Genomic DNA, 24,089 nt, shown 5'->3' with positions numbered 1-24,089 from the left:
ATGAAAGACAAAATGCTTCGTGTGACTGAAATAGAACAGAAAATCACGCATTCTCTCTCACCATTACTTTTACACACAAAGACACACAAACAAAGAAAAAAAGAAGATATAGACACAGACACGCTCAGAGGCAAAACGGGTACACAAAAACACCTCATAGACATCAAGTAAAACATCACTAAAGAGACAAATGAATGTTTACCAAAGCGCAGCGATCCAGGGACATAGCCCATTCCCTCCAGCACCGTGGTGTTGAGAACTGGGGCTCCAGACTGCATCCACGGATCTCTTACTACACAGGGCAACGCTGAACTCACAGCGTCTGTGCTGTTGGTCTGAAAACATGACCACAGTTAAGTGTTAAAGTGTTAGCGTAGAGCATAGCATTTTCTCGCATCAAAGTGTATCACCTCAAACCTGGAGACACAATCCTGTTTGGTTGTAAAGGTTCTGAGACAATCCTGCCCCCCCCCCCCCCCCCCCCACACACACACACAATCATCAATTGAACATTCCTTACAATCGGAGGAAAACTGAGAAACAAAAAGAATATTGTTTAACCAAAGCAATGTGCACAATTAGACCTACATTGTATTCACGACATTTTTGCTTGACCTTTCGGATATCATATGGGCGCTGCCATTGTGATTTTTGTTCCATCATGATTTCCGGTTAAAGGCAGAGTAAGCCTCCCGTAAACCATCACAGATACGGTCAGGCTTTTACACACAGTACAAACACCATTTCATTTAAACACTCACCAATTGAGAACATCCTAGGTGCCCTCCGTAAAGAGCGAACAATTTTCAAAGAATTTATTTTTGCGTGGTTTATCTTACCCCTGAGCCATCGTGAACCCGTGTGATCCAGTTTTCCCTTTTCACAATGCAGTCGTCATAGTTAGTCATTTGAATGCGACTCGACGTGAGCTTATCTACAATAGCACGTTTTTTTTATGCACGAAACAACGGCTGTGGTTCACAAGAACTCTAGCGATGGTTTTTGACTGTTGAGAGGAACGGCGATTTGCACTGATAAACCGGCCGTCGTCTGCTACGACCCTTGCGTGACCCTGCTTCCGGGCTTTTCTTTTTTTAAACTTTCACAACTTCGAATTGTTCTGATCTTGTCTTGATGAAAAACGAATTCTTTTATGATTAAAGAATGTTTGTGTAACAAGCTGTCAATTTATTATTTAGATTTTAAAAGTTAGGTCTAGCGCAAAAACGAGGCGCCGTTGTTGTTAACGGAACAAGTCTACGAAAATAAATTCTTTGAAAATGTCTCACGCTCGACAGAAAGCAGCCAGGATGTTCCCGTTCGGTGAGCGTTCAAATGGAAGTATGCTTGTACTGTATTTAGACGCTCGGGGAGCTCTGTGATGGTTTACGGGAGGCTTACTGTGCCTTTAAACTATAGTACAACATAGTTTAAAATACCTTCCGGTTTACACTGACTCCCCTTCGTTCTCATTTTGGTAACCACTGGCTATCGTATGTATCGTTCTCTCATATTTTAACTGTGCCAGAGTGCACGGTCGCAATCCCCTTCACGGTTGTCAATCCACGTTCTCTTCTTCTCTCTGCTTTCACGCAAACACTTTTCTTGATGATCGGACCTGTACTGTACGCGCACGTGTAGATATTGCGTCACCCATGACTCACTTTTTTTCCTCCTATATTCCAAATCATACGTTGTTTTGCTCCCACCAAGACGGCAGATCTTGGCAAACGCGTGACGTAAAGACTAGATTTGATGACGTTACCCGTACACGTTCTCGTACACGTGCTGAAAATTGCCACATCTAGATCGGACCGGACACGCCAGTGGAACAGATTTTATTATTTCTGATTGGACAATGATGCCGACGCCCATTTGACCCCACTACAATGTCAAGGTCGGAAAGTCGTGAATAGCTTTGAGGTTAGAAAGGTTGGAATCATGTAACAAAACCACACAACTCAGATGTGGCTATGCCATGGTGCCAAAAGAAAATACAGTCGAATCTGTCCAAAGAGACCACCCAAGGGACTGAGCAAAAGTGGTCTTTACAGACATGTGGTTTTTATGGAAAGGGTCGCCATTTGGCAAACATCCCACTTCCCAGAAACACTGGCATCGGGGATCCTTTGGGGTGGTCTTTATGGATAGGTGGTCTCCAGGAAAAGTTCAACTGTTATAAGAAACATATTCCCTCATCTCAAGACAACTCAAACAATATCGAACACTCAAACTCTGGCAGCCCTAATCCTCATACCACATTGACGGTGAAGGCAATCCAAGCAGGTGACGCCATGTCACTGTCGTAGGCCAGGGTGAAGTCTGACCCATTGGTGATGCAGAGAGTGGGGCCGTCAGACTGTGACACCGGCTCACCAAGGGGGGAGCTCCACCCACCAGACACCTGTACACGTACATGTATACAAAAGACATAAGATTTTATTTCAACCACGTGCATTACACAGGAATATATCTTGGTTTGAGTTCATGCAAAACATATATATGGACACAATCTTCATCTACTGGTGATACAAAGGATATGTAGCCAACAGACTATGCTAATGGTAACAGTCAGCTGAAAAGTTCCATCCTGTATATGATTATCTTCTAGTATACTGACATTTGTCAAGCACACTTGTCACCATCAGCGTGACCCCTTCCAGTGGATCAGCAGGGCAACATGTCTGCTTTAATTGTCCAGAAACACATACATGTCATCAGTCTTGCCTAATGACAAGCAATGAAGTAAGGACTAAACACTTTCGTTGCAAATCATGGCCCTCAAAAATAACATGCCTTATACACACAGACACACGCAAGTGTGTGTTCCTAATTGATGCATCTTAACCCTTAGGCTGGTTGTCGCGACATATGTCGCGCTACTTTACGTATACTGTCACCTGGTTGTCATGTCACCTGGTTGTCACAACATATGTCGCGCTACTGGCTCAGTCTGTTTGGTCGGTTCCGATTACCTCCCATGGCTGCGAAAACCTATATGACCGTTTTTTGTTATTTTTCTCTCTGTTATTGTTAATTCACCAGTGGCTATGTAACATGTGTTACAGAATTGCACCAGTGTAAGGGTTAATGAATAAACTTTTCAAACAAACCTTTCGTAAGCTACAACCACCTATATTTGCTTTAATAAGCCTGTCATTAATTGAGCGAAGTTGACTACGCGAAGTATGCTTCGCGAAACTGGCCGCACAGAGCTTTAGCACTGAGATTTTGGTAAAAAGACTTCGCAAATTTATTGCGAAGTTGACTTTGGGCTCAATTAAGGAGCGCCTTTACACTTTCAAAAAGCAAATCTTAATGTTTTGAGAGAAAAAAAAAAAAAAGTTCTTACAGCCGAGGAAGCCTGAGAGCAGCCACACATGTCTTGCTGCTTCTGCTGCATAACCACACCATCAGTGTCATTGCTGCACTGCAGGCTGGGTTTGTGTGGTTGTGCTTGTGGGGTGGGTGGTTTACGCAACAAGTTGAACAACGATCCTTCTGTGCCGTTGTTGGGTGCTGGTGTCACACCAACCAGATCTGAAACACACAGAGTTTGCACAACATAACACACCATATTGCCTTTTAAAAATGTCTTCTGAAGTCCTAATAAAGGCTGTCTCAATGAAAGTAAGAATTTTAGATTAACAATAACTACTCAGTTGCACCCCCCCCCCCCAAAAAAAAAAAAGAAACACAAAAAGACAGAACAAAAAGTGTGTGTGTGTGTTTTAGTATGTGTGTGTGTGTGTGTGTGTGCTGTGCTTTATTTATTTATTTTTATTTATATGGGAGATTTATATAGCGCTTAACGTTCTCTAAGCGCTTTACATATTAATTTCTGCCATGTGAGATGGAATTTTTTACACAATATATCACGCATTCACATCGGCCAGTAAATCTGAAGCCATTACGGCGAATATTTACTTTTCACGGCCTATTATTCCAAGTCACACGGGTATTTGGTGGACATTTTTGATCTATGCCTATACAATTTTGCCAGGAAAGACCCTTTTGTCAATCGTGGGACCTTTAACATGCACACCCCAATGTAGTGTACACGAAGGCCCGCTTTAGCGGACGGGGTTGGGTGATCGGGGGTTGTGGGGGAACCTAAGATTAAGAACTTCTTACCTGCCATCAAGTTGTAGAGTTCAATGTTCTCAAAGGGCTCAACCTCCACCCCTGACTTGAAGGCAGGGCCATGGGCAACAAACAGCGCCTGCAATCACAGCTGTGTCAAACACTGGTAGTAGCTAGTAGCAGCAAGCATCACAGATTGGTTTTTTTCCCAATCTCCAAAACACTGCTTATAAATTTTCTTATCAGAAAGTTTTATTCTAACCAAGCACAACAAAATGAAACAGTAAATTCTTTCTGATATTATTCTTGCAGGGCGTCCCGTCTACACGCTCACACCATCCTCCATCACACACACACACCCTCCCCTTCCATAACACAACTTTACACTGCATTAACCAAAACATAATCATAGTTTTAAAGGTCTGTCTCTTCTAGTAACAATCATTCAAAGTTTCTTGCCAGAAACTTCAGAACAAAGTATGTTAAAAAATGTAAAAATATTAAAAAAATCACTCACATGCATGCTGGCGTATAGGTTGTCATAGCCGTGGGTCCCACCTGTACAATACCTGGAGGTTGTCCTACATCAGAAAGAATATTGTTGGAAAAAATATCATCAACACATTTTTATGTTTCACTAAAAGCCGACACAAAGCAAAGCAAATCTCTTCCACTTAGAATACTAGCAACATACAGCGGAGCCTAAAAAGCAAAGGTTAGCTAGATGTTGCACAACTTTGTGTAATTTTGTAAACTTTTTTCTTTGTTAGCAGTGAATCAATCCATTTTAAAACACTTTCACAAACAAACACACACTGGCGGGCACAGTGGCATGGTGGTCAGACGTCGGCCTCCTAATCGGGAGGTCGTGAGTTCGAATCCCGGTCGCTGCCGCCTGGTGGGTTAAGAGTGGACATTTTTCCCATCTCCCAGGTCAACTTATGTGCAGACCTGCCAGTGACTTAACCCCCTTCGTGTGTACACGCAAGCACAAGACCAAGTGCGCACGGAAAAGATCCTGTAATCCATGTCAGAGTTCGGTGGGTTATGGAAACACGAAAATACCCAGCATGCCTACTCAACGAAAGCGGAGTGAAGCTGACTATGCTCTCAGAGTATAGTTTGGGGAACCCAAATGGGCAAACGAGCTCACACGTAACCAGACAATTCTGGAACGCTGAAGAAGAAGAAGAAACACACACTGACACATAATCACACCTGTACTATAGTGACAAGCAAACTCACCTGGCTACAAGCCACTGATCGTCAGAATCCAACACAATGTCGTCAATTCTGTCATTGTTGGTGTAGTGGTGGCGCAGTGGTAGTGACGCCTTGGTGTACACTCTCATGTGAGAATCACTGCACTCAAGCTTTTCCACGATGGTGCTGATGTTGACTGGGGAAAAAACAAACAAACAAGCAATTAATATATTTTCAAAATCACAGTTGAAAAACAAAAACCAAACAAAGAAACAACCAAAAAATGATAATGCTATAAAAACTACCATATTTGACAAACTACAAGCCGCGACTTTTTAAAAAAAAAAATCGCATTGCGGCTTATAAAAAGATGCGGCTAAAACGTTACCTAAACTTGAATAGCATTCACCTAATGGAAGTCGCCGCGGATTTTCGTTTCGCTCGATTAGCGATTACCGGTACTTTATTAGCTCTCTACTCAAGACTCGGCGCTTTTCTCTTTCTTTCGCGAATCTTCGTTTGTCAACAAGTCGTCGTGACAAGATAGCGTACAGAGAAACACCGGATGTATCAGGATCTCGCGCGTGCGAGATTTTGTTTTTTTATGTCTCGCGATAGTTGGAGGAGCGAGAGCCGCCATGTTGTGTTTTCGTCTGCTCGAAATGTGCGCAAAAGTCGTAAATCATCCCAAAAAAGCTTATTCCGGGCGGGACTACATGTGTGTGTTGCTTACAAATTGTGTGTGTGATATTTTTCTTCAAACTTGTTCACTTTTCTTCTTTATTTCACTTATTTATTTTTGGAGCCGATTTCGACAAATACCGTACTTTCGTTTGCCTGGTTGTTTTGACTGATTGACACAATCTGATTATATTTTTTTTGACGGCGGCTAATATAGTGACGCGGCCTATACGTGGCTCGTCCCAATTTTTTGTTTAAAAGTCGGGGGTGCGGCTTACAAAACGGTGCGTCTTGTAATCCGTCAAATACGGTAAGTAAAAAAATAACAACCCGTGGTTCGATTGAGATTTGATTGAGAGAACTTTGAATTGAAGAACTGTGACAGACATTGAAGATTGTGGTAGTGTTCTTGTTTTAAAAACTATGTAAAATAACCTTCTTCATGTGAGTGGGTGTAGCCACCTGGCTTTATTCGGGTTGGCAAGGCGAAGAGGACAAGAGAAAATATAGGCACAGGAATAAAGACCACCATGCCAGTATGTTTTACTGCTGTTGTCTAATCGTTTGTGGACTGAATTGAGAGACAGGCTTGCATGTCTGTGTGTGCGTCCACAAGTGAGTGATATAGTCAAGTGAGTCCCTAACACATCATTGTCTCTCATCTCATCATCGAATATTGTCCATCTTTTCTGGAACCTGCAACACTGTGCAACTGTATCACCAAATAAAGCAATGTAAATTCCTAACATAGCGGGTACGCATCACTGCAACAGAGTAATACTACTGTTTAAAAAAATAAATAAAGCAAACTAATCCAAGTCAAAATAAAACAATATAAAACAACATATAAGGAACAAACAAGCAGCACATGAACAGTCAACAAAATGAAGCCAGGAAAATGTGTTCTTTTGTCACTTACTTTGGGGAGGGTTGATTGGAGAGTTGTTGACCCTTCCATAGCTATACTTATTGCTGATTCTGCCGACCGCTCCGTCATAAACGTACATCTTCCTCAAATCATCCTTAGAGATGTCCGCAGCCAGGGAGATGACGCGATCGCAGGAAATGCCAGACATCCCTGAAACATTGATAGAAAAGGTTCAACACACTGAGAGTGAATATTTAAATAAAAGGAAAACACACCAGTAACCAGGTTAGGTACGTTTATATCTATAATCAATATTTCGGCATGTTACTGCCTTCTTCGGGATGGATGAAGAGAGTGAATGTATAAACTCTTTTCAGAGTGTGATGGCATCATTCTTACACAATGCTCTGGAGCAAAGTACTGTCCCTTCAAAGGGAAGTATGAAACCAACTAGCAATTAAACCACAACAAAAAAAAGAGAGAAACAGAGCAAAAACATTAATAGCAACAACAATCAAAATGCAAGCAAACCAAAACAGTAACTATACAATTGCTGTACAAATAAAACAATCTTTAACTTTTGTAATTGATCAGATTTTTGTGTTTTTGTTTCAGCAAAAACCATCCAAGAAGGCAAATGCTGAAAGAGGATACACATAGTCTGTGAGAGGTCAAGACCAGCTGTCCAGATGTAGTGAAGACTTTAACGGATGAAAGAAGCTCTAACCATGGTCAGCAATCAGGATGATGTTGACACAGTGATGGAGATTGTCTTGGTACAACCCTTGCATCAGATCTCCTATGTGACTATCCACCTCTTCCAACTTGGCTGCTATCTGAAAATAAGACACACACACAAAAATATAGTGCCATAAACTCATATTACATACAGATCAATCCTTGTTTTCAAGTCCACTGAATGACCTACTCTACTGCCTAAACCCCTGTCTGTACCCCCTCCCCCCCTCACACACACCTCACACAGTGACACACACTTCCCAAGACCCCCATCCCCTAAGATTTATCCAACTATTTAATCATTCCCCAGATGACAATTTCGTTATTCTTCTGTTTCTCCAACCACTGAGAACATTCATCCAACCGCCAATCAAAGTACCACCAAAGAATGTAAACGTGCCCCAAACTTACTCAATTCTTGATATAAGCACAAGTATTCACAAGTATTCATTCAGTCTCTGCTGACTATTCATCCAAATGCCAATCGAGAAACTACCAAAGAATGTAGACAAGCCTCAAAATAACTCAGCTCTTGATATGAGCACAAGTATTCACACAGTTGGAAAATATCAGTCTCCACTGACATTTACAGTGGTCCTTAACTGAGCCCGAAGTTGACTTCACAAAGTCTTTTTACCCAAAACTCAGTGCTAAAGCTCTGTGCAGCCAGCTTCGTGAAGTACACTTCGTGAAGTCGACTTCACCAAGTTAAGGACAGGCTTTAGCCACCAGTATTGTACCCATTTGTTCACCAACCCTCAAAGCCTTCCATGAAATATCCTCTGACCTGTGGAGAGTCAGGCCCCACTAGATGTCCAGTGTGGTCAGGTTCGTCAAAGTACAGTGTGATGTAGTCTGGACGCTCACCCACTGGCAGTCGCAGCCAGTTCAACACTGTGTTCACCCTCTTGGTGTACGACACACCCCTGCTTGGACCACACAAACACACACAGTCAAGACTATATGCTGTAAGTGACAGGAGTTTGCTGTTTGTGTAAAGAACATGGGTACTTTAGGTTAAATGCACCATCTATGCAAACACTGAAGATGAACAAAAGTCAGACATCAATAGTTTCTTGCTCCTGCATTGAGTCAGCAAATACAAACTGACTTCCCACACTTCCAACTAATACATATGCAGCTGCCCTTCACATATTCCCCTTCGATGCACAGAGCAGTTATATTTCAATTATCATAATGATATACATGAACCGCAATCATTTAATGATTTGCATAAGTTGGAAAAAAAAGACTGTGACTACTTTAAAATGAAGATTACACTTTAGCGCACAAAATAAATAAATCATGAAATGGTACATGTACACAACAAAAGAAAAAAGAAAAAACAAAAAGACCAAGAAAAAAAAAGAACAAAAGGAAAAGAAGTACTGTATTTGCTTACCCTGAGTAGTTGAAGTACATGTCAGGGTATTCTCCTGCAATCGGAAAATTACATCAGGTAATAGCTGTCAATTGTTTGATTTACACAGCAGAATGCTGTCACCCCCCCCCCCCCCCCCCTTATTAATTAATATTTCTGCATGAGCAGATTAGACCAAAAGTCAATGCCTTTCCAGCAATATATCCAAACACTGTTCACCAGTATGACTATGACTCACTGATTATATACTAAGGTGAATAAAAAAAAAGTTTCAGCAACAATTTGAATTTTTCCAAGTTCTATACAGATACAAGGGTGAAACTGACCCTCAATGGCCACCTCGGAGCCAGGCCAGAAATAGGTGGCAGTCTTGTGTCCCTGTTTCTTGGCTGTCAGCCAGATCTGAAACAGTGAAAAGCACATTGATACCATGTCTTTTTTGAAAATTTTCAGTAGTTCAAAAGTTATGGCAGGTATATAAATACACACAGAGCCAGACAACCAGACACAGACTGGCTCCAGTATAGGTCATCAAATCCTATACGGATAGTGAAAATGGTCTATCTATTTGCAGAATATGAAAATCAGCATCAAGCCCAAATACCTGTAGTAAAAATATAAGTGACTATTTAGCCACAAAAACACATGGATGCACAAACAGACACACACACACACAAGCACACTCTCAAACACACACACACACACACGCTCACACGCTCACACACACACACACACACATTCACGCGCGCACACCGCAAAACCGCAATCATACTCTCAAACAAAATCAACAGTGATCAATTACACACATTTCTTACAATAACCAAACTGCAAACACATAATATTTATCTTCTTACCGGCTCCCCTCCCCACCATGCTGGATTTTTGGACTGGTCACATGACAGACAGAACTTGTCAGCGATGTGTGAGTCGTACATGTTGTTGGAAATGATGCCATGGCTCTCTGGGTACAAGCCCTAAAAAGCGAAACAAGATGTACATGTATTCCTTATAGTTTGTGGATAAATCTTGATACAACAATAATAACAAAAAACACAGTTATTGGCTGTTAGCAAGCGAATGTATAAAAGAAGAAAGATTAAGATTGTTACAATGGAAAATATTACATAATATTTATCCCACAAATATATTATTAAATAAAATGAAAATTAGAGAAACAAAATTATGTACATTTTGTAAACACATTGATTATGTTGAACACTTTTTTTTGTCAGTGTGAGAAGTTGACGAGCTTTTGGGAAAATGTTGTCCATTATTTTTTTAGAAATACAGGATTAAATGTGCACCTTTCAGAACACGATGTTTTGTTTGGTTATCAACCTAGTAATATATGCCAAAATAATAAGGTAATTAATCACATTATTTTAATTGCAAAATTGTGTATTAGTAAATATAAGTATGGTGATAGATACGATTTGAATAGTATATTGGAAAATGAAATGTACATTAGAAGATTGTGAGTATTGTATAAGTCGAGATGAGGTGAAATGATATGTGACGTTTGTGAATATTATGTATGAGGGGGGTGGGAGGGAGCGGATGGACGAGAATGCGTGTATCTGTCTTTGGGGATGCATATATATACGAGCTTGCGTGTGACTGGGGGTGCGAGTGGATGGATCGGGGGTAAAATAGGCTTCAGGTGTGGTTTACCTTTGTAAAAAAAACGATGCCGGGTTTTCTAAAATTCAATACGATCAGGATGTTATAAGATAACCACAGGCCTATAAATAGATTTTTTGAAGTGTACCGGTGTATGTGATGTTTTTATGTATAGATGTCAGACAAACATACTTTATGAAAATGTTAGCCATTATATCTTTTGTTTGATGGTTATACGCATACATATGTCTCACCAACACATATTCCAACAACACATATAAAGGAGATTAAAGTAAAAAAATAAAAGAGGTATTGTATAGGAAAATGTTAATGTCCATTGTAGCTCAACCAAATAACAGTTTATAAGGAATATTGTAACAATCAGTGGTATTTATTAAACGCCCCACATGATGTGCTTTGCAAATTAAAAAAAATAAATAAATAAAAAAATAAAAAAAATAATAATAACAAAAAAAACCGACAAATTTCAGAATATAGGGAAAAAAAGACTGTAATGGTAAACTAACTGAACAATAAGTATTGAATTTAAATACTTAAACTGGAAAACATAAAAAAGGGTAAGAAGCAGAATGAAATAAGGCAAAATAACAACAACAGAAAAACAACAACAAACGAACAAGAAAAGAAACTTCTGGGCTCTTATACTGAACAGAAGTCTAACGCAAGAAAAAAGAAAGAGAACAATGTTATAACAAGTCGCGTAAGGCGAAAATACAATATTTAGTCAAGTAGCTGTCGAACTCACAGAATGAAACTGAACGCAATGCCATTTTTCAGCAAGACCGTATACTCGTAGCATTGTCAGTCCACCGCTCATGGCAAAGGCAGTGAAATTGACAAGAAGAGCGGGGTAGTAGTTGCGCTAAGAAGGATAGCACGCTTTTCTGTACCTCTCTTCGTTTTAACTTTCTGAGCGTGTTTTTAATCCAAACATATCATATCTATATGTTTTTGGAATCAGGAACCGACAAGGAATAAGATGAAAGTGTTTTTAAATTGATTTCGACAATTTAATTTTGATAATAATTTTTATATATTTAATTTTCAGAGCTTGTTTTTAATCCGAATATAACATATTTATATGTTTTTGGAATCAGCAAATGATGGAAAATAAGATAAACGTAAATTTGGATCGTTTTATAAAAGAAATATTTTTTTTACAATTTTCAGATTTTTAATGACCAAAGTCATTAATTAATTTTTAAGCCACCAAGCTGAAATGCAATACCGAAGTCCGGGCTTCGTCGAAGATTACTTGACCAAAATTTCAACCAATTTGGTTGAAAAATGAGGGCGTGACAGTGCCGCCTCAACTTTCACGAAAAGCCGGATATGACGTCATCAAAGACATTTATCAAAAAAATGAAAAAACGTATGGGGATATCAATCCCAGGAACTCTCATGTCAAATTTCATAAAGATCGGTCCAGTAGTTTGGTCTGAATCGCTCTACACGCACGCACGCACACACACACACACATACACACACACATACACACACACATACACACACACATACACCACTACCCTCGTTTCGATTCCCCCTCGATGTTAAAATATTTAGTCAAAACTTGACTAAATATAAAAAGAAAGAGAAAGCTGGCTTCCTGATTATTAATTAAAAAAACGGCACACACCAAGTTCGTGGCTTAAAATACTAGGTGCATGAAGCCGCCTTTAACGAATCCAGTAATCAAGCCCTCAACTCACAGTGACGATGGTGTAGTGGTTGGGGAAGGTGACGGTGGGGTAGACAGAGCGCATGTAGGGGGCGTGCACCCCACACCGGATCAGTCTGTCGATGGTGGGCGTGCGGTTGTACTTCACCAGGTAGTCAGCACGGAACCCGTCCAGAGATATCAGTAGCACAGGTTTGTAGCTGTGTAGACAAACATTATAAGTCAGTGTGCATTCCTTTTTACTGGTGTTATATCAAAACATTTGTGCAGTTATTTTTGTATATAAAAAAAGAGAACAAACCAAATTACTTTATTCCTGCTAGAGAATGTTTCCAAATATGTTAAGCTCATCATTCTACATGTATACTGAGTCAGATGTGTCATTTAACACACATGCTTACCTGAGATTCAACACACCAAACATAAATGAACAGTGCTGTGTTAAAATTAAACTGTTCATGAAACTGACCCAAAATCAAAATACCCTACATGACTAATCTACCAGTCCTGATAAATCATTTTCACTTTTGATCTCTTTTGCCTGGAAATTTGATATCAAATAACCATCACTGTCTCATGAACATTATTCTGGCTCTCAGGAATGCAGCAGTCCTTTTAATGTTTGTCAAATTTCAGTCACAAACTCTCAACCTGACCAAGAATGCACAGAATAACTATGCAACAACAAAATAAAATAAAAAAAAATAAAAAATGGCAACATACAGATTAAAAGTAATATCACTTACTCAGTAGGACACTGATTGTCAGCCTCTTCTTTCCATGGACATTCTTGCTCTACCCAACGTTTAGGTTTAAGCAATGGACTGCCATCCCAAACCTTGGTCGGCAAAAACGTTTGCAGCCGAGCAGCTTGGCTAATGGGAAGTTGCGAGAAGAAGTGAAGGCCTGTGGCGATTTCCACGTCCTTCAACCTGGCTACATTCTCTCTCAGCATGGCACTGAAATACTGAAAAAGACACTTAATGTGTTTTTAAATATGATTGTTTGTGCATCTTTCTTGTTGTTGTTTTTTGCGCAGAAAAGATGAACCCGCACACACTAGACAAAATCACCTCGAATGAGGTCTGAGCTTTTCAGGTTAAAGACATTGTTCTTTTTATAAATGAATTTATCAGTGTTTGTGCTTGTGTTTTCAGTCAGCCATGATACTCATGTGTACATAGAGGTATCGTAAACCCGTCATACACTCTGCTAGCCTTAAATCCCCAGAGAAAGTCCCTTACCAGAACCTCTTGGCCCACTCCTTTGAGGAACATTACCTGACAGTTAGACGGCATGTCGACATGGGGGATAAGGAAAGACAAAAGGTCCAGGGACTCCCAGCAAGGCAGGGACTGCTCAGCAGACGCACACTTTCCCAGCACTACAAAGAAGTGGGTTGGGACTGGGAATGTGTCCTTGATCAGCCTTTAGGGAAAAAAATTAAATAGAACCAGATTCAGTGAAATATGCACATAAAAAACCAACATTTTTTAGGATTCGAGTTTGGTCACCTGAACAACCTTTCTTGGAGATGTGCAATGTCAAATGTCACAGTTAAAAAACTTTTTTCATTAACCTCAATTGTACACATCCTCTACCTTGTCTTGTTGGTGCGACCTTTCCAGACAGCAGTGGCGTCATCATTGTAGACAGGTCCAACAGTGACAGAGATCTTTCCAAACTGAACACTGTAGTCTGCCACCATCTGTTCCACTTTCTTCCATGTGCCTGCAACTCGGGATATGGAGAATTTATTAGCTGTTCTGTACACAAATTCGTATGTGACAGTTGAATTATTTTCATTTCACCTGTGCTCCAAATTGGGATGCTTGTATTAGCTTTATATGTATATATATGATTTCCATCATCTAAAGCTTCAGAAAACAAATCTCCACCCCAACACACACATAAACTCAATTTGTTCAAGTCAACCTTTTTGTTTCATAGCATATCCTTCACAATTCAAGATATTTTGGGGGGAGGGCATGGGCTGAATTACAAAGATATCATTACTGATATATCTTACCATCTCTGAATGCTGCTAACATTGGTACAACTTCAGAGGCCATGGCTACACTGCAAGACTTATTCAGACCTGCACAAAAGAATGCAAAGAAATTAAAAATTTTAGTAATAAATTTTCATTTGATTAATATACTTACCCAACTCACATATAGCAATTAACCCTGGTTCAGTGCTGGTATCGCTGTACGCGTCCCCTTGGTAACAAGAAAGACGCCTCTAAAAAAGAGTGACCGAGACCCGTAAGGGTGTTTAGGCCAGCCCGGAAACGAGGCTGCCTTCCGTATGCGCGCGCATACTCCGCCATATGCATCATTCTAAAACGAAGCCCAACTCACTTCTTTTTTAGACATATATAACCCCACAGTGGGGAGGCGGGAGGGAATAAACGATGTGAGTTGGGTAAGTATATTAATCAAATGAAAATTTATTACTAAAATTTTTAATTAAATTACATATCTTACCCAACTCACATATAGCAGATTGCTACTAAAGGTTGGAGGGCACTTTACCCAAATAGGAATCGAGATTTTGTCCTGCCTCAACCCGAGCAGGTAACCCAGAAACGCATCCTGTCTCAAGGCATAGAAATCCCTGAGAAAGACATCAATGAAGAACATTTCAAGAAAGCCAGTAAGCCGACTCAAGAACTTCCGCCAGGAGATTAAAATGAAGATCAACTAGAGTGGAAGCCCAATCTTTTGCCTCATGAGGCCTGGCTGTAGTAAAGGGCAAGACTGCCCTGACATTCCCTGCCTGACTCTGCCACCAGCCAAGAGCTTGCCTAGCTATGGTGGAGACCCACTTGGCTAACGAGACTTTCGACATATCTCTAAACCGTACCATGATGAATGAGATAAAAAGAAGTTTCTGAGTCTCCAAACGAGTGTGCACAGTCCGAAACAGAAATCTGCTGAGGGCTCTAACAGGACAAAAATGTACATCAGGATCTCCAAGAGCAATAAACTTGCTCAAGAGAGGAAAGTTGAGTCCGCGCCACCCGAAGAGAGAGGACTGACTGCTCCCCCCCCCTTTTAATTCCCTGCCAACACTTGAAGGCATGCCTAAACAATGAGGCAGTCTATAAAGCTAAGGTTGACTTAAGTAAGTCATTACCTCCACCAAAGTCGATAGAAAAACTTTCTATCCTTAACCAGTGTTTAACGTCGTTTCTAACCGTTCAGGGTTAAAAAGCGACGGAGTTGAAAGATAAGAACAAGAGCTGTTAGAATCAATAATCTGAAAAGATCCATGCAAGCTAGAAAAATCATTGAACTCGAAATGATCAAAAGGCTAAATATGGCTCTGGAGGAGCCAGAATATTGCTAAAAGGTTTAAAATGTGAACGAAGCTGGATTCTCCAAATTCTGCTTACTTGCCAGAAAATTTGAAGGAACCCTAAGAACCATAGATCAGTCTTTCTCCAAAAAGCTGTCCATAGCAAACCTAGCCAGAAAAAACCTTCTGCCTAGAACACAGAAACTCTGAACCAAATCCAGAGTTGAGGCAGAAGCCCCTAAGTATCTCAAGTGTACCCTTACAGCAGACATTCAAGTAATTCCAATGTGAGAAAGCAAAGATGCCTTCTTGCCAGCCTAAAGAGGTCTGGAAACCAAGATTGCAAAGACCCGTACTGTGCGACCAACAGGTCGCCCAAACTAACTCAAAAAGAGCCCTGTGAAAGCGAGGGTATGGAGCCCCAACCCAAAGTGGATAACAGCCAGCCTGAAGCTTTTCGTTTGGAAACGAAAAACAGCCAAGACCTGCCCTGCGCTTTCCTTTTACCGTGAAATTATCTTAGTTAGAGAACCCGCGTGCCTAGAAGCGGGCTCAAAAAGAGACCTTTCAAACAAGAAAGAGATTAACCTCTAGCCAACAGAATAATACTTAAAAGGCAGAGGCTTACTCTCAGGTAAAAAACGGCAAAGTAAAATCTTTATATTTGAGTACTGTCGGACCACAAAGATAACCTGTTAAACGTAACCGCCCAAGCGAGAGACTAAAAGCAAGTTTTGTTCAAACGAGCCAATCATAAAGAAAAGATGCCGCAATCTCCCAGAGCTAGGAGACCTTGACCTAACAGACAGTTTCTCCTTGCTATCGCCATCACCAAACCCGAGGGCGGTTCCATAGAACGAAAAACAAGAGAACCTAAGTCCTTAAGCTTGGAGTTACCCGAAGCCTACAGAAAGCGCTCCGCAAGTGACACGCTATTTGAGCGTAAGAAACAAGCTAAAGCACCACCACCACCACAGGCAAATAGTCGTGCGTTGCCCACAAATGTAGTGGTGACAAAGAAGACTCGCTTGCGAAAACTTCCGCAAGAACAAGATGACCCCGCCAGAGGATCTAAGAACTTAACACTCGAAGATTCTCCTCAGAAAGCTCAAACCAACTACAAAATGCCGCGAACCGCGACACAGCTGAAGTATGAGCCTCCCCATTTCCTCCTCTTGTTCCAGCATCATAACGAACATCGAAATGATGAGAACCAGTCACCCATCCCGATAAGGCAAAAACTTGCCAACAATCGGAAAAGTTTGAAAAGTTTCAAACGTCATAACACCATGCCAGATCTCCATCCACCTGACTCACGCCAGCTGGAAGCTGGAAGAGAAAGTGAAAACAGCCTGTAAAAAAGGCAAAGGAACCGCAGAAACGGAACCAGAAGCCAAAAGCTGAAAAGTGCCGACTACCAACACCACAGTGTTAACAGTAGAAGGATATCCCGTCCTGTACCCAGAAGTCACAGCCGCAAAAGCGAAAGCGCAACAGGCCTTGGATAAGTAAACATCAGGACCAACCGGTTGCACAGAAACACACCGGACGATCCCGTTGTACCTCGAACCATTTCAGCTGCGAGCGCCACTGCACTTGCTAACTTGAAACAGAACCTAAAATCAGTGCTTTACAGAAAAACAGGAGCACCTTAATCTGAACAGCCTTCATGCACCTCCGTGCAATCCGGAAGCTGACTCCATGCTAGACTTAAATCTCCAACAAAGAATCAGCCCTACTGCTCGCTTCCTGCCCCCCTGCTCGGTATCAAAGGTAGGAAAGTGACCCCCAGAGAGACTCGCATGGTCAACCCAAGAATCACCCAGCCCACCAACTTCCTGCCCCCAGAGCGGAAGCTTACGTTGCCTAGGGCTCTTAGCCGCTGCTGAACGTGCGCCAGAAAGCGGAAGAACAGACACGGTTTCAACACTTCACCGCACAAAGCTTGCTACCTCCTGCGAACGTACACCACTTTCACCGGAGAACCCGGCTACACGCGGCCCTTTGCCAACTCCAGGGCAATGGACAACGATTCCCGGAAGCTGAAGTGAACATCCTGTTCCTCCGAACTTCCAGAAGTCATCAAACCGGATAGAGGTGGAGGAAGTAAAGCTTTGCTCTCAACCACCCCCTCCAGTCAAAACTTAAATGCCGTTTTCCGCCGCCCACGTCACTGCGCTGGACAACCTGAACGGCAAGTTAAGCTGGGTGTCGTCCATCCCCGTGAACGCACCCTCATATGGAAGTATCTTCGTTATCCTCTCCTTCATGCTCGCAATCGTAATCGGGAAGGTGACCCCCGCCTTACGCGGTCCACCAACTTCCACAATACTTAAATGCCATTTTCCGTCGCCCACGTCACTGCGCTGGACAACTTGAACGGCAAGTTAAGCTGGGTGTCGTCCATCCCCGTGGACGCACCCTCATAAGAAGGTATCCTCGTTAACCTTTCCTTCATGCTCGCAATCGCAATCAGGAAGGTGACCCCCGCCTTTCGCGGTCCACCAACCTTCACAAAACTTAAATGCCGTTTTCCGCCACCCACGTCACTGCGCTGGACAACCTGAACGGCAAGTAAGCTGGGTGTCGTCCATCCCCGTGGACGCACCCTCAAATGGAAGTATCCTCGTTATCCTTTCCTTCATGCTCGCAGTCGCAATCAGGAAGGTGACCCCCGCCTTTCGCGGTCCACCAACTTCCACAAAACTTAAATGCCGTTTTCCGCTGCCCGCGTCACGGCGTTTGGACAACTTGAACGGCAAGTAAGCTGGATGTCGTCCACCACCGTGGACGCACCCCTTCCTGCCCCCTGGGCGGAAGCAGATGCCTTTCAACCTGGCCACAGTCTACTGACGAGGCGGGAAGCATAGGAACATCTGTTCGCTTGTCAGGGCCCTTCGCACCCACTGACACCCCGACTAAGCGGTGGATATCAGCCAGTGGTTCAGAGCTTTCGCCTGGGCTTTGACCAGAGGCTACTTTCTCAAGACAACGCTCTACACTTTGGCTGGAGAACCCAGCTACTCATGTAGTCCACATACCTTGTGAGGAAGACGGAACACCTAAAGGTGAACCAACAGACGCCGGAGACCGTGAACTCCCCACATAAGGTCACAGCAGGGACGAACGACCACTGTCCAGAGACGAACACACAGCAACCCCAGCCGGGAGAGCACGTAGTTCTGCCTTTGATGACGAAGTGCCAGCTGCCAACGCAGAAACCTGTGAACTTAAAGTCAAAAGCAAAGAGGCCACGTCTAAGGACGCAAGCCCAATAACAACATGTTTAACACCGAGCCCGGACTAATCCGTAGGCTTAAAACCAAGGTGGCCACTGCACCCGGTGTTCACAGGCGGTCACCCATCCAAGAACTAACCGGGCCCGACGTTGCTTAACTTCGATGAAAAGACGAGAACCGGTGCTTTCAACGTGGAGTGGCCGTTGGCCGGCAAAATGGGGGTTCCGGAATAGTCACCAGTGTAGTAAACAAACTGGAAGCGGACTTGTCTACCGGCTTAGCGGGTAAAACAACACATCAAAAGATTTTTAGCAAGAGAATCTACAACAGAGACGGACATAGACCGGATTGTTTAGACTTCCTAAAAGCTTTCTAAGGAGAAAAGGGCACAGCCGCTACCTATTAAGAAGCTGCCCTCTTCTTAGCATTGTCAGCCATGACGGAAAAACGACTCACGAAAAAATTTCTGAGAAAAATCGCAAGTCCAAAATACGGCCAACAAAACTGCCAAAATCAAGCAAAATACAAGGAACGACCTCACCTCAACATAGTTGTGAAGTCCAGATGACAAGAAGAGACCAAGAGGAACGAAACAAAGTCAAAAAGACTAAGTAACAACGGCTGAAACAGCCAGAGCGTACATAAAATGCGACCAGTCCCACTGACGCTGAGTTTTTAGAATGATGCATATGGCGGAGTATGCGCGCGCATACGGAAGGCAGCCTCGTTTCCGGGCTGGCCTAGACACCCTTACGGGTCTCGGTCACTCTTTTTTAGAGGCGTCTTTCTTGTTACCAAGGGGACGCGTACAGCGATACCAGCACTGAACCAGGGTTAATTGCTATATGTGAGTTGGGTAAGATATGTAATTTAATTAAAATTTAATGGAAGCAAATAATAAAAGCTCTGAACTGATTGAGCAGACCCCCCCCCCCCCCTCAATGAACATAGAGCTTGTCAATCATGGATACTGTCTTGCTCTTACATGTTCTCAAACTTGTGGATAGCCAAACAGACACAGACAAAGATGCACACCGACACCCGCAATAAACGGTAGAATTGTGAACTTAACACACAAGCATATTCTTCTTCTTCTTCGTTCATGGGCTTAGACTCCCACGTTCACTCATGTTTTTAGCACGAGTGGATTTTTACGTGTATGACCGTTTTTACCCCGCCATTCAGGCAGCCATACGCTGATTTCGGGGGAACAAGCATATTCAAGCATGACACAGGACACAAAATGTCATGCCCACTAACCCACTTCAAATCAAAGAGCACACTCAACACTTACTAAACTTGAGTGATACTGGAACATAGCCAGTTCCTTCCAACAGCGTGGTGTTGATGTCTGGTGCGTCGGGCTGCATCCAGGTATCTTTCAGTATGCAAGGTGCTTCTAGGCTCACAACGTCAGTACTGTTAGTCTGAAAATACCAACGTAAAAAATAGATTAACAGTCCAAGAGTCACACTCAACAAGGACTTTTAGGCTTGTCACAGCAAAACAATGTCATTTAACAAAGTCAAAGACAAACAGAGCCCAGTGAGGCAGAGTGCTTCTGACACAATTTAAGAAATAAAGGATCATAAAAGTTGTTTGTTTATACTGTATTTCAATGCTTTTTATCCTCTCAGGTGCCAGGATACTTGTTCTGCATAACTCTCATTTACTGTTGTTGTCGGGGCGGGGATGTAGCTCAGTCGCTAGCGCGTTGGATTTGTATCCAGTAGGCCGCTGTCAGCGTTAGTTCGTCCCCACGTTCGGCGAGAGATTTATTTCTCAGAGTCAACTTTGTGTGCAGACTCTCCTCGGTGTCCGAACACCCCCGTGTGTACACGCAAGCACAAGACCAAGTGCACACGAAAAAGATCCTCTAATCCATGTCAGAGTTCGGTGGGTTATAGAAACACGAAAATACCCAGCATGCTTCCTCCGAAAGCGGCGTATGGCTGCCTAAATGGCGGGGTAAAAACGGTCATACACGTAAAAGCCGTGGGAGTTTCAGCCCATGAACGAACAAACAAACAAACTGTTGTTGTCTATACAGAGAGCGCCAACGTCCTTTTTTTCTTTTTTTAAATCTTCATCCAAGAGAGAAAGGCATATAACATCCATACAAATTTTGATGATGTGGTAATGACAAAATTGCTTGAAGCTAAGAGAGTTATTTGCATCAACTATTTTCATACGTGTGTTTCAATCTCAAACAACAGCTACACAAAGCATAATACCCACCATTATCAATAAAACAAAATGCCTATAAGAAAGAGGCCTGTAAGATGTGATAACGAGTAAACAAACGCATTTGTCATCATTTTCACAAGTTTTCATTCACAAGCACCTGGGAAATAAATCTCATGTTCCCCAGGCAATAAATCCCCGGTTACCATAGTTGCAGGAAGCAGGTTATACATGGATTATCAAAAGCAAACCCAACGCTTGGGGGTTCACAGATGACACGACACTGCTTTGCAAAGTTCCAAAAACGAACTGGCAATCTGGCAAAAGTAAACAAAAAACAAAACTACTTCATGAAAGGTCATACAGCAGTCCCTGCAATGTACGGCCCCCGGCGTGAGCGGACACCTGACATGTACGGACACATTTGCTTGGCACTGAGTGTTTTCCTTCTATATTTGCCCCCCCTTAAACGGACACCTGCAAAACGTGGACGCGGACACTCATTTTCGGTCCCAACAGCAGGTCATACCTCCAATGTACGGACAGACCATCGTCAAATTTTCACCACAACAAAATCGATAACAGAGCAGTCCGGCTCTTGGTACAAAGATCACAGCCGCAATGGCGTGACAACAGTCACTGGTAACTTGAGTGCACCTGTACCCATCAGGGGGGGGGGGGGGGGGGGGGGTAGTTTTGGTCAGGAGTGGAGTACATGCGAAGATGCCAACATGAAACTGCACTGTGCTCTTTATTCTTGTCTGTTGGACGTAAACAACAGAAACCACAGTCGATGAAGGTCCTGAGAGAAAGAGTGAAAAACCGGCCACAGTTCTCAGCATCGTGTGTCTGTGTGTAACCTCTTTCATTGACAAGATACTCTTGTTTCCCCTCAACCTTGACCAGTGAGTCGGTTGCCTAATCTGTGAACCCTTCAGTTGTCTTGCTTTGTCAAAAGTTACGACACAGTCAACTGGTTTTGCTCTGAGTGAACAGTTGGAGCTGACCTCTCTGGCCACAGCCCCAAACAGTACAAGGCTGGAGGGAGTGAGAGAGAGAAGGAGGGGGGGGGGGGGTGGAGGGGTAGCTGGCTAAACTCTGTGGGGTGTCCGGTGTCACTGCATGTCAGCAGGAAGAGCATTGGAGAGAAATAGAGAGGTGTACTCTTCCACACAATTTCCAAGCATCAGTTGTCACGGCTTGGGGTAGGCATTAGTGAGGGAGAGTGGGAGCTGTGTTATGTACAGTGTATTTCCGACTGAAGAGTGAAAAGTCACTGCCATGCCACATGATCGGCATGCATGTCAATAAAGCCAGACAAGATGAAAATAAATTACATGATTATGACATGCAGCTCTATCTGCTGCTATTTATTCAAAATGGTTTTCAAGCTTATTCTTGCAAAGCATCTGCACACGCTCCTCTGTGCTGTGTTTGTGTGGCTGCTTTCCTATGTCAGTGCATGGTGAGTGTGTTCACTGCCTTGAGGATTTATTTTATCTCTTCTTTTCAACACTTTTCATGCAAATCATTTTTACAGAACGTTTAAAGAAGTATTAGGAGTTTATTGTTTAGTAGCCACAAGAAGTGATTAGCATATAGACTCAATCCTGTTGTTTGTGTGTCTCTGTGTGAGTGTATGGGGGAGGGGGTGGTGTGGTCACCCCTCCCGTGACCGGACACCTGCAATGTACGGACAGTTTTGCTATGGCCCAAGGGTGTCCGTTCATGAGAGGGACTGCTGTACATTCATCAAAAACAAATGAAACCTAGCGATATGTTTTGTCTTCTCACTACCAAAATAATGACAAAAACGATGTTTGGATGTTTGTTGTCAGACCAGCTTTTTTGTCGGTCCTCGGGGGGCATATCGACTTCGGCCTTGGTCAATAAATATGAAACAAAAGACGATATGCTCCCCCTTGGACCGACAAAAAAGCGGGTCTGTCAACAACCCATCAAACATCTTATAATGTCTCTTCTTGAACTTGTCTCCCAAAGTGAAATCTCAGACATAAAAAGTAAAACAAAATTTGAGAAAGCGTCACAGTATTATGGATTTACTGAACAATTATATCACTTCTTTGGTATGTGACGTCTCAGAAGGAAGCGACAAAGAGTACTGACAATGGAGTTTTTTTCTGTGACTTGGTCATATCATCAGTGGAAAATTTCTTGTAAAGGTCTGTACAGCTACCAGGCAGTGCAGGTGTCTATCGTATATAATATCAAAACATTATGATGTGTTTTCATACAACATTGACGTTGAAGGCAATCCAAGCAGGTGACGCCATGTCACTGTCATAGGCCAGGGTGAAGTCTGACCCATTGGTGATGCAGAGAGTGGGGCCGTCAGACTGTGACACCGGCTCACCAAGGGGGGAGCTCCACCCACCAGACACCTGTAAAAAGGTACAAACATGTCTTAGGGTGTGGTGTGGCTTGGCGAAACGCTGGTGCATGGTCAGTCATCAATGAAATCTACTGGTGTAGTCTTTTAGAACAGCATTCAGACACCCATCTTTACACAAATACACACACGGACACAGACAAAACACACATGCACACATACGGGTGCATGCACACACAGAGACAGACAGACAGACACACAAACACACACACACAGACAGACACATCCTACAGACACAACACTTCAAATACTGAAATTTGAGCACCACAAGGTTTTTTCAAACAATGATAGCATTGTTCTTACTGGTGCAGAGACTTGAGAACACCCGCAGGCATCTTGCTGTCTCTGGTGGTCAACCAGAGTCTCACTATTGTTCCTGCACATCACTCTGGGTTTGTGTGCTTCTGGTTGTGGGGTGGGTGGCTTACGCAACAAGTTGAACAAAGAACCTTCTGTTCCGTTGTTGGGTGCTGGTGTCACACCAATCAGATCTGAAACATAATGCGGAATTTAGTGCTGACAAAAATGGGGTTTAAAACACTTGTGCGATTTATCTACATAATGTTGGTAGTGATAAATTAATGACATCCGACACATGCACAGCCTGGCGGTGACCTTAGAATTAATTTTCTTCTGCTGATATGACAAAGTCACTGAGACAGACTTCGTTTTCAACATTC

At 42.6% G+C, this 24,089-nt stretch overlaps 1 protein-coding gene and 1 pseudogene across 2 annotated transcripts in view; both read right to left on the bottom strand.

Moving 5' to 3' along the window:
• LOC138967118 (uncharacterized) overlaps positions 1 to 24,089 on the bottom strand; it is a 140,468-nt gene that overhangs the window by 31,171 nt on the left and 85,208 nt on the right. For both annotated transcript variants that reach the window (XM_070339598.1, XM_070339597.1), the window contains 20 exons: positions 23,713 to 23,900; positions 23,255 to 23,401; positions 20,110 to 20,242; positions 14,303 to 14,371; positions 13,875 to 14,004; positions 13,554 to 13,701; positions 13,020 to 13,240; positions 12,305 to 12,473; positions 9,809 to 9,928; positions 9,281 to 9,356; positions 8,976 to 9,009; positions 8,361 to 8,499; positions 7,563 to 7,671; positions 6,887 to 7,045; positions 5,329 to 5,482; positions 4,601 to 4,664; positions 4,135 to 4,222; positions 3,353 to 3,540; positions 2,258 to 2,404; positions 203 to 335 (listed from right to left, as the gene is read on the bottom strand). In XM_070339598.1, the coding sequence (XP_070195699.1) occupies positions 203 to 335; positions 2,258 to 2,404; positions 3,353 to 3,540; positions 4,135 to 4,222; positions 4,601 to 4,664; positions 5,329 to 5,482; positions 6,887 to 7,045; positions 7,563 to 7,671; positions 8,361 to 8,499; positions 8,976 to 9,009; positions 9,281 to 9,356; positions 9,809 to 9,928; positions 12,305 to 12,473; positions 13,020 to 13,240; positions 13,554 to 13,701; positions 13,875 to 14,004; positions 14,303 to 14,371; positions 20,110 to 20,242; positions 23,255 to 23,401; positions 23,713 to 23,900 (2,616 nt within the window). The remainder of the gene's footprint in view (positions 1 to 202; positions 336 to 2,257; positions 2,405 to 3,352; positions 3,541 to 4,134; positions 4,223 to 4,600; positions 4,665 to 5,328; positions 5,483 to 6,886; positions 7,046 to 7,562; positions 7,672 to 8,360; positions 8,500 to 8,975; positions 9,010 to 9,280; positions 9,357 to 9,808; positions 9,929 to 12,304; positions 12,474 to 13,019; positions 13,241 to 13,553; positions 13,702 to 13,874; positions 14,005 to 14,302; positions 14,372 to 20,109; positions 20,243 to 23,254; positions 23,402 to 23,712; positions 23,901 to 24,089) is intronic.
• Positions 18,905 to 19,023, bottom strand: LOC138967849 (5S ribosomal RNA; annotated as a pseudogene).

This window comes from Littorina saxatilis, linkage group LG5 (genome assembly GCF_037325665.1).
Source record: "Littorina saxatilis isolate snail1 linkage group LG5, US_GU_Lsax_2.0, whole genome shotgun sequence".
NCBI classification, from domain to species: domain Eukaryota; kingdom Metazoa; phylum Mollusca; class Gastropoda; order Littorinimorpha; family Littorinidae; genus Littorina; species Littorina saxatilis.
Note: the sequence above shows the minus strand (reverse complement) of the source record. Positions and strands in the feature narration are given on the sequence as shown.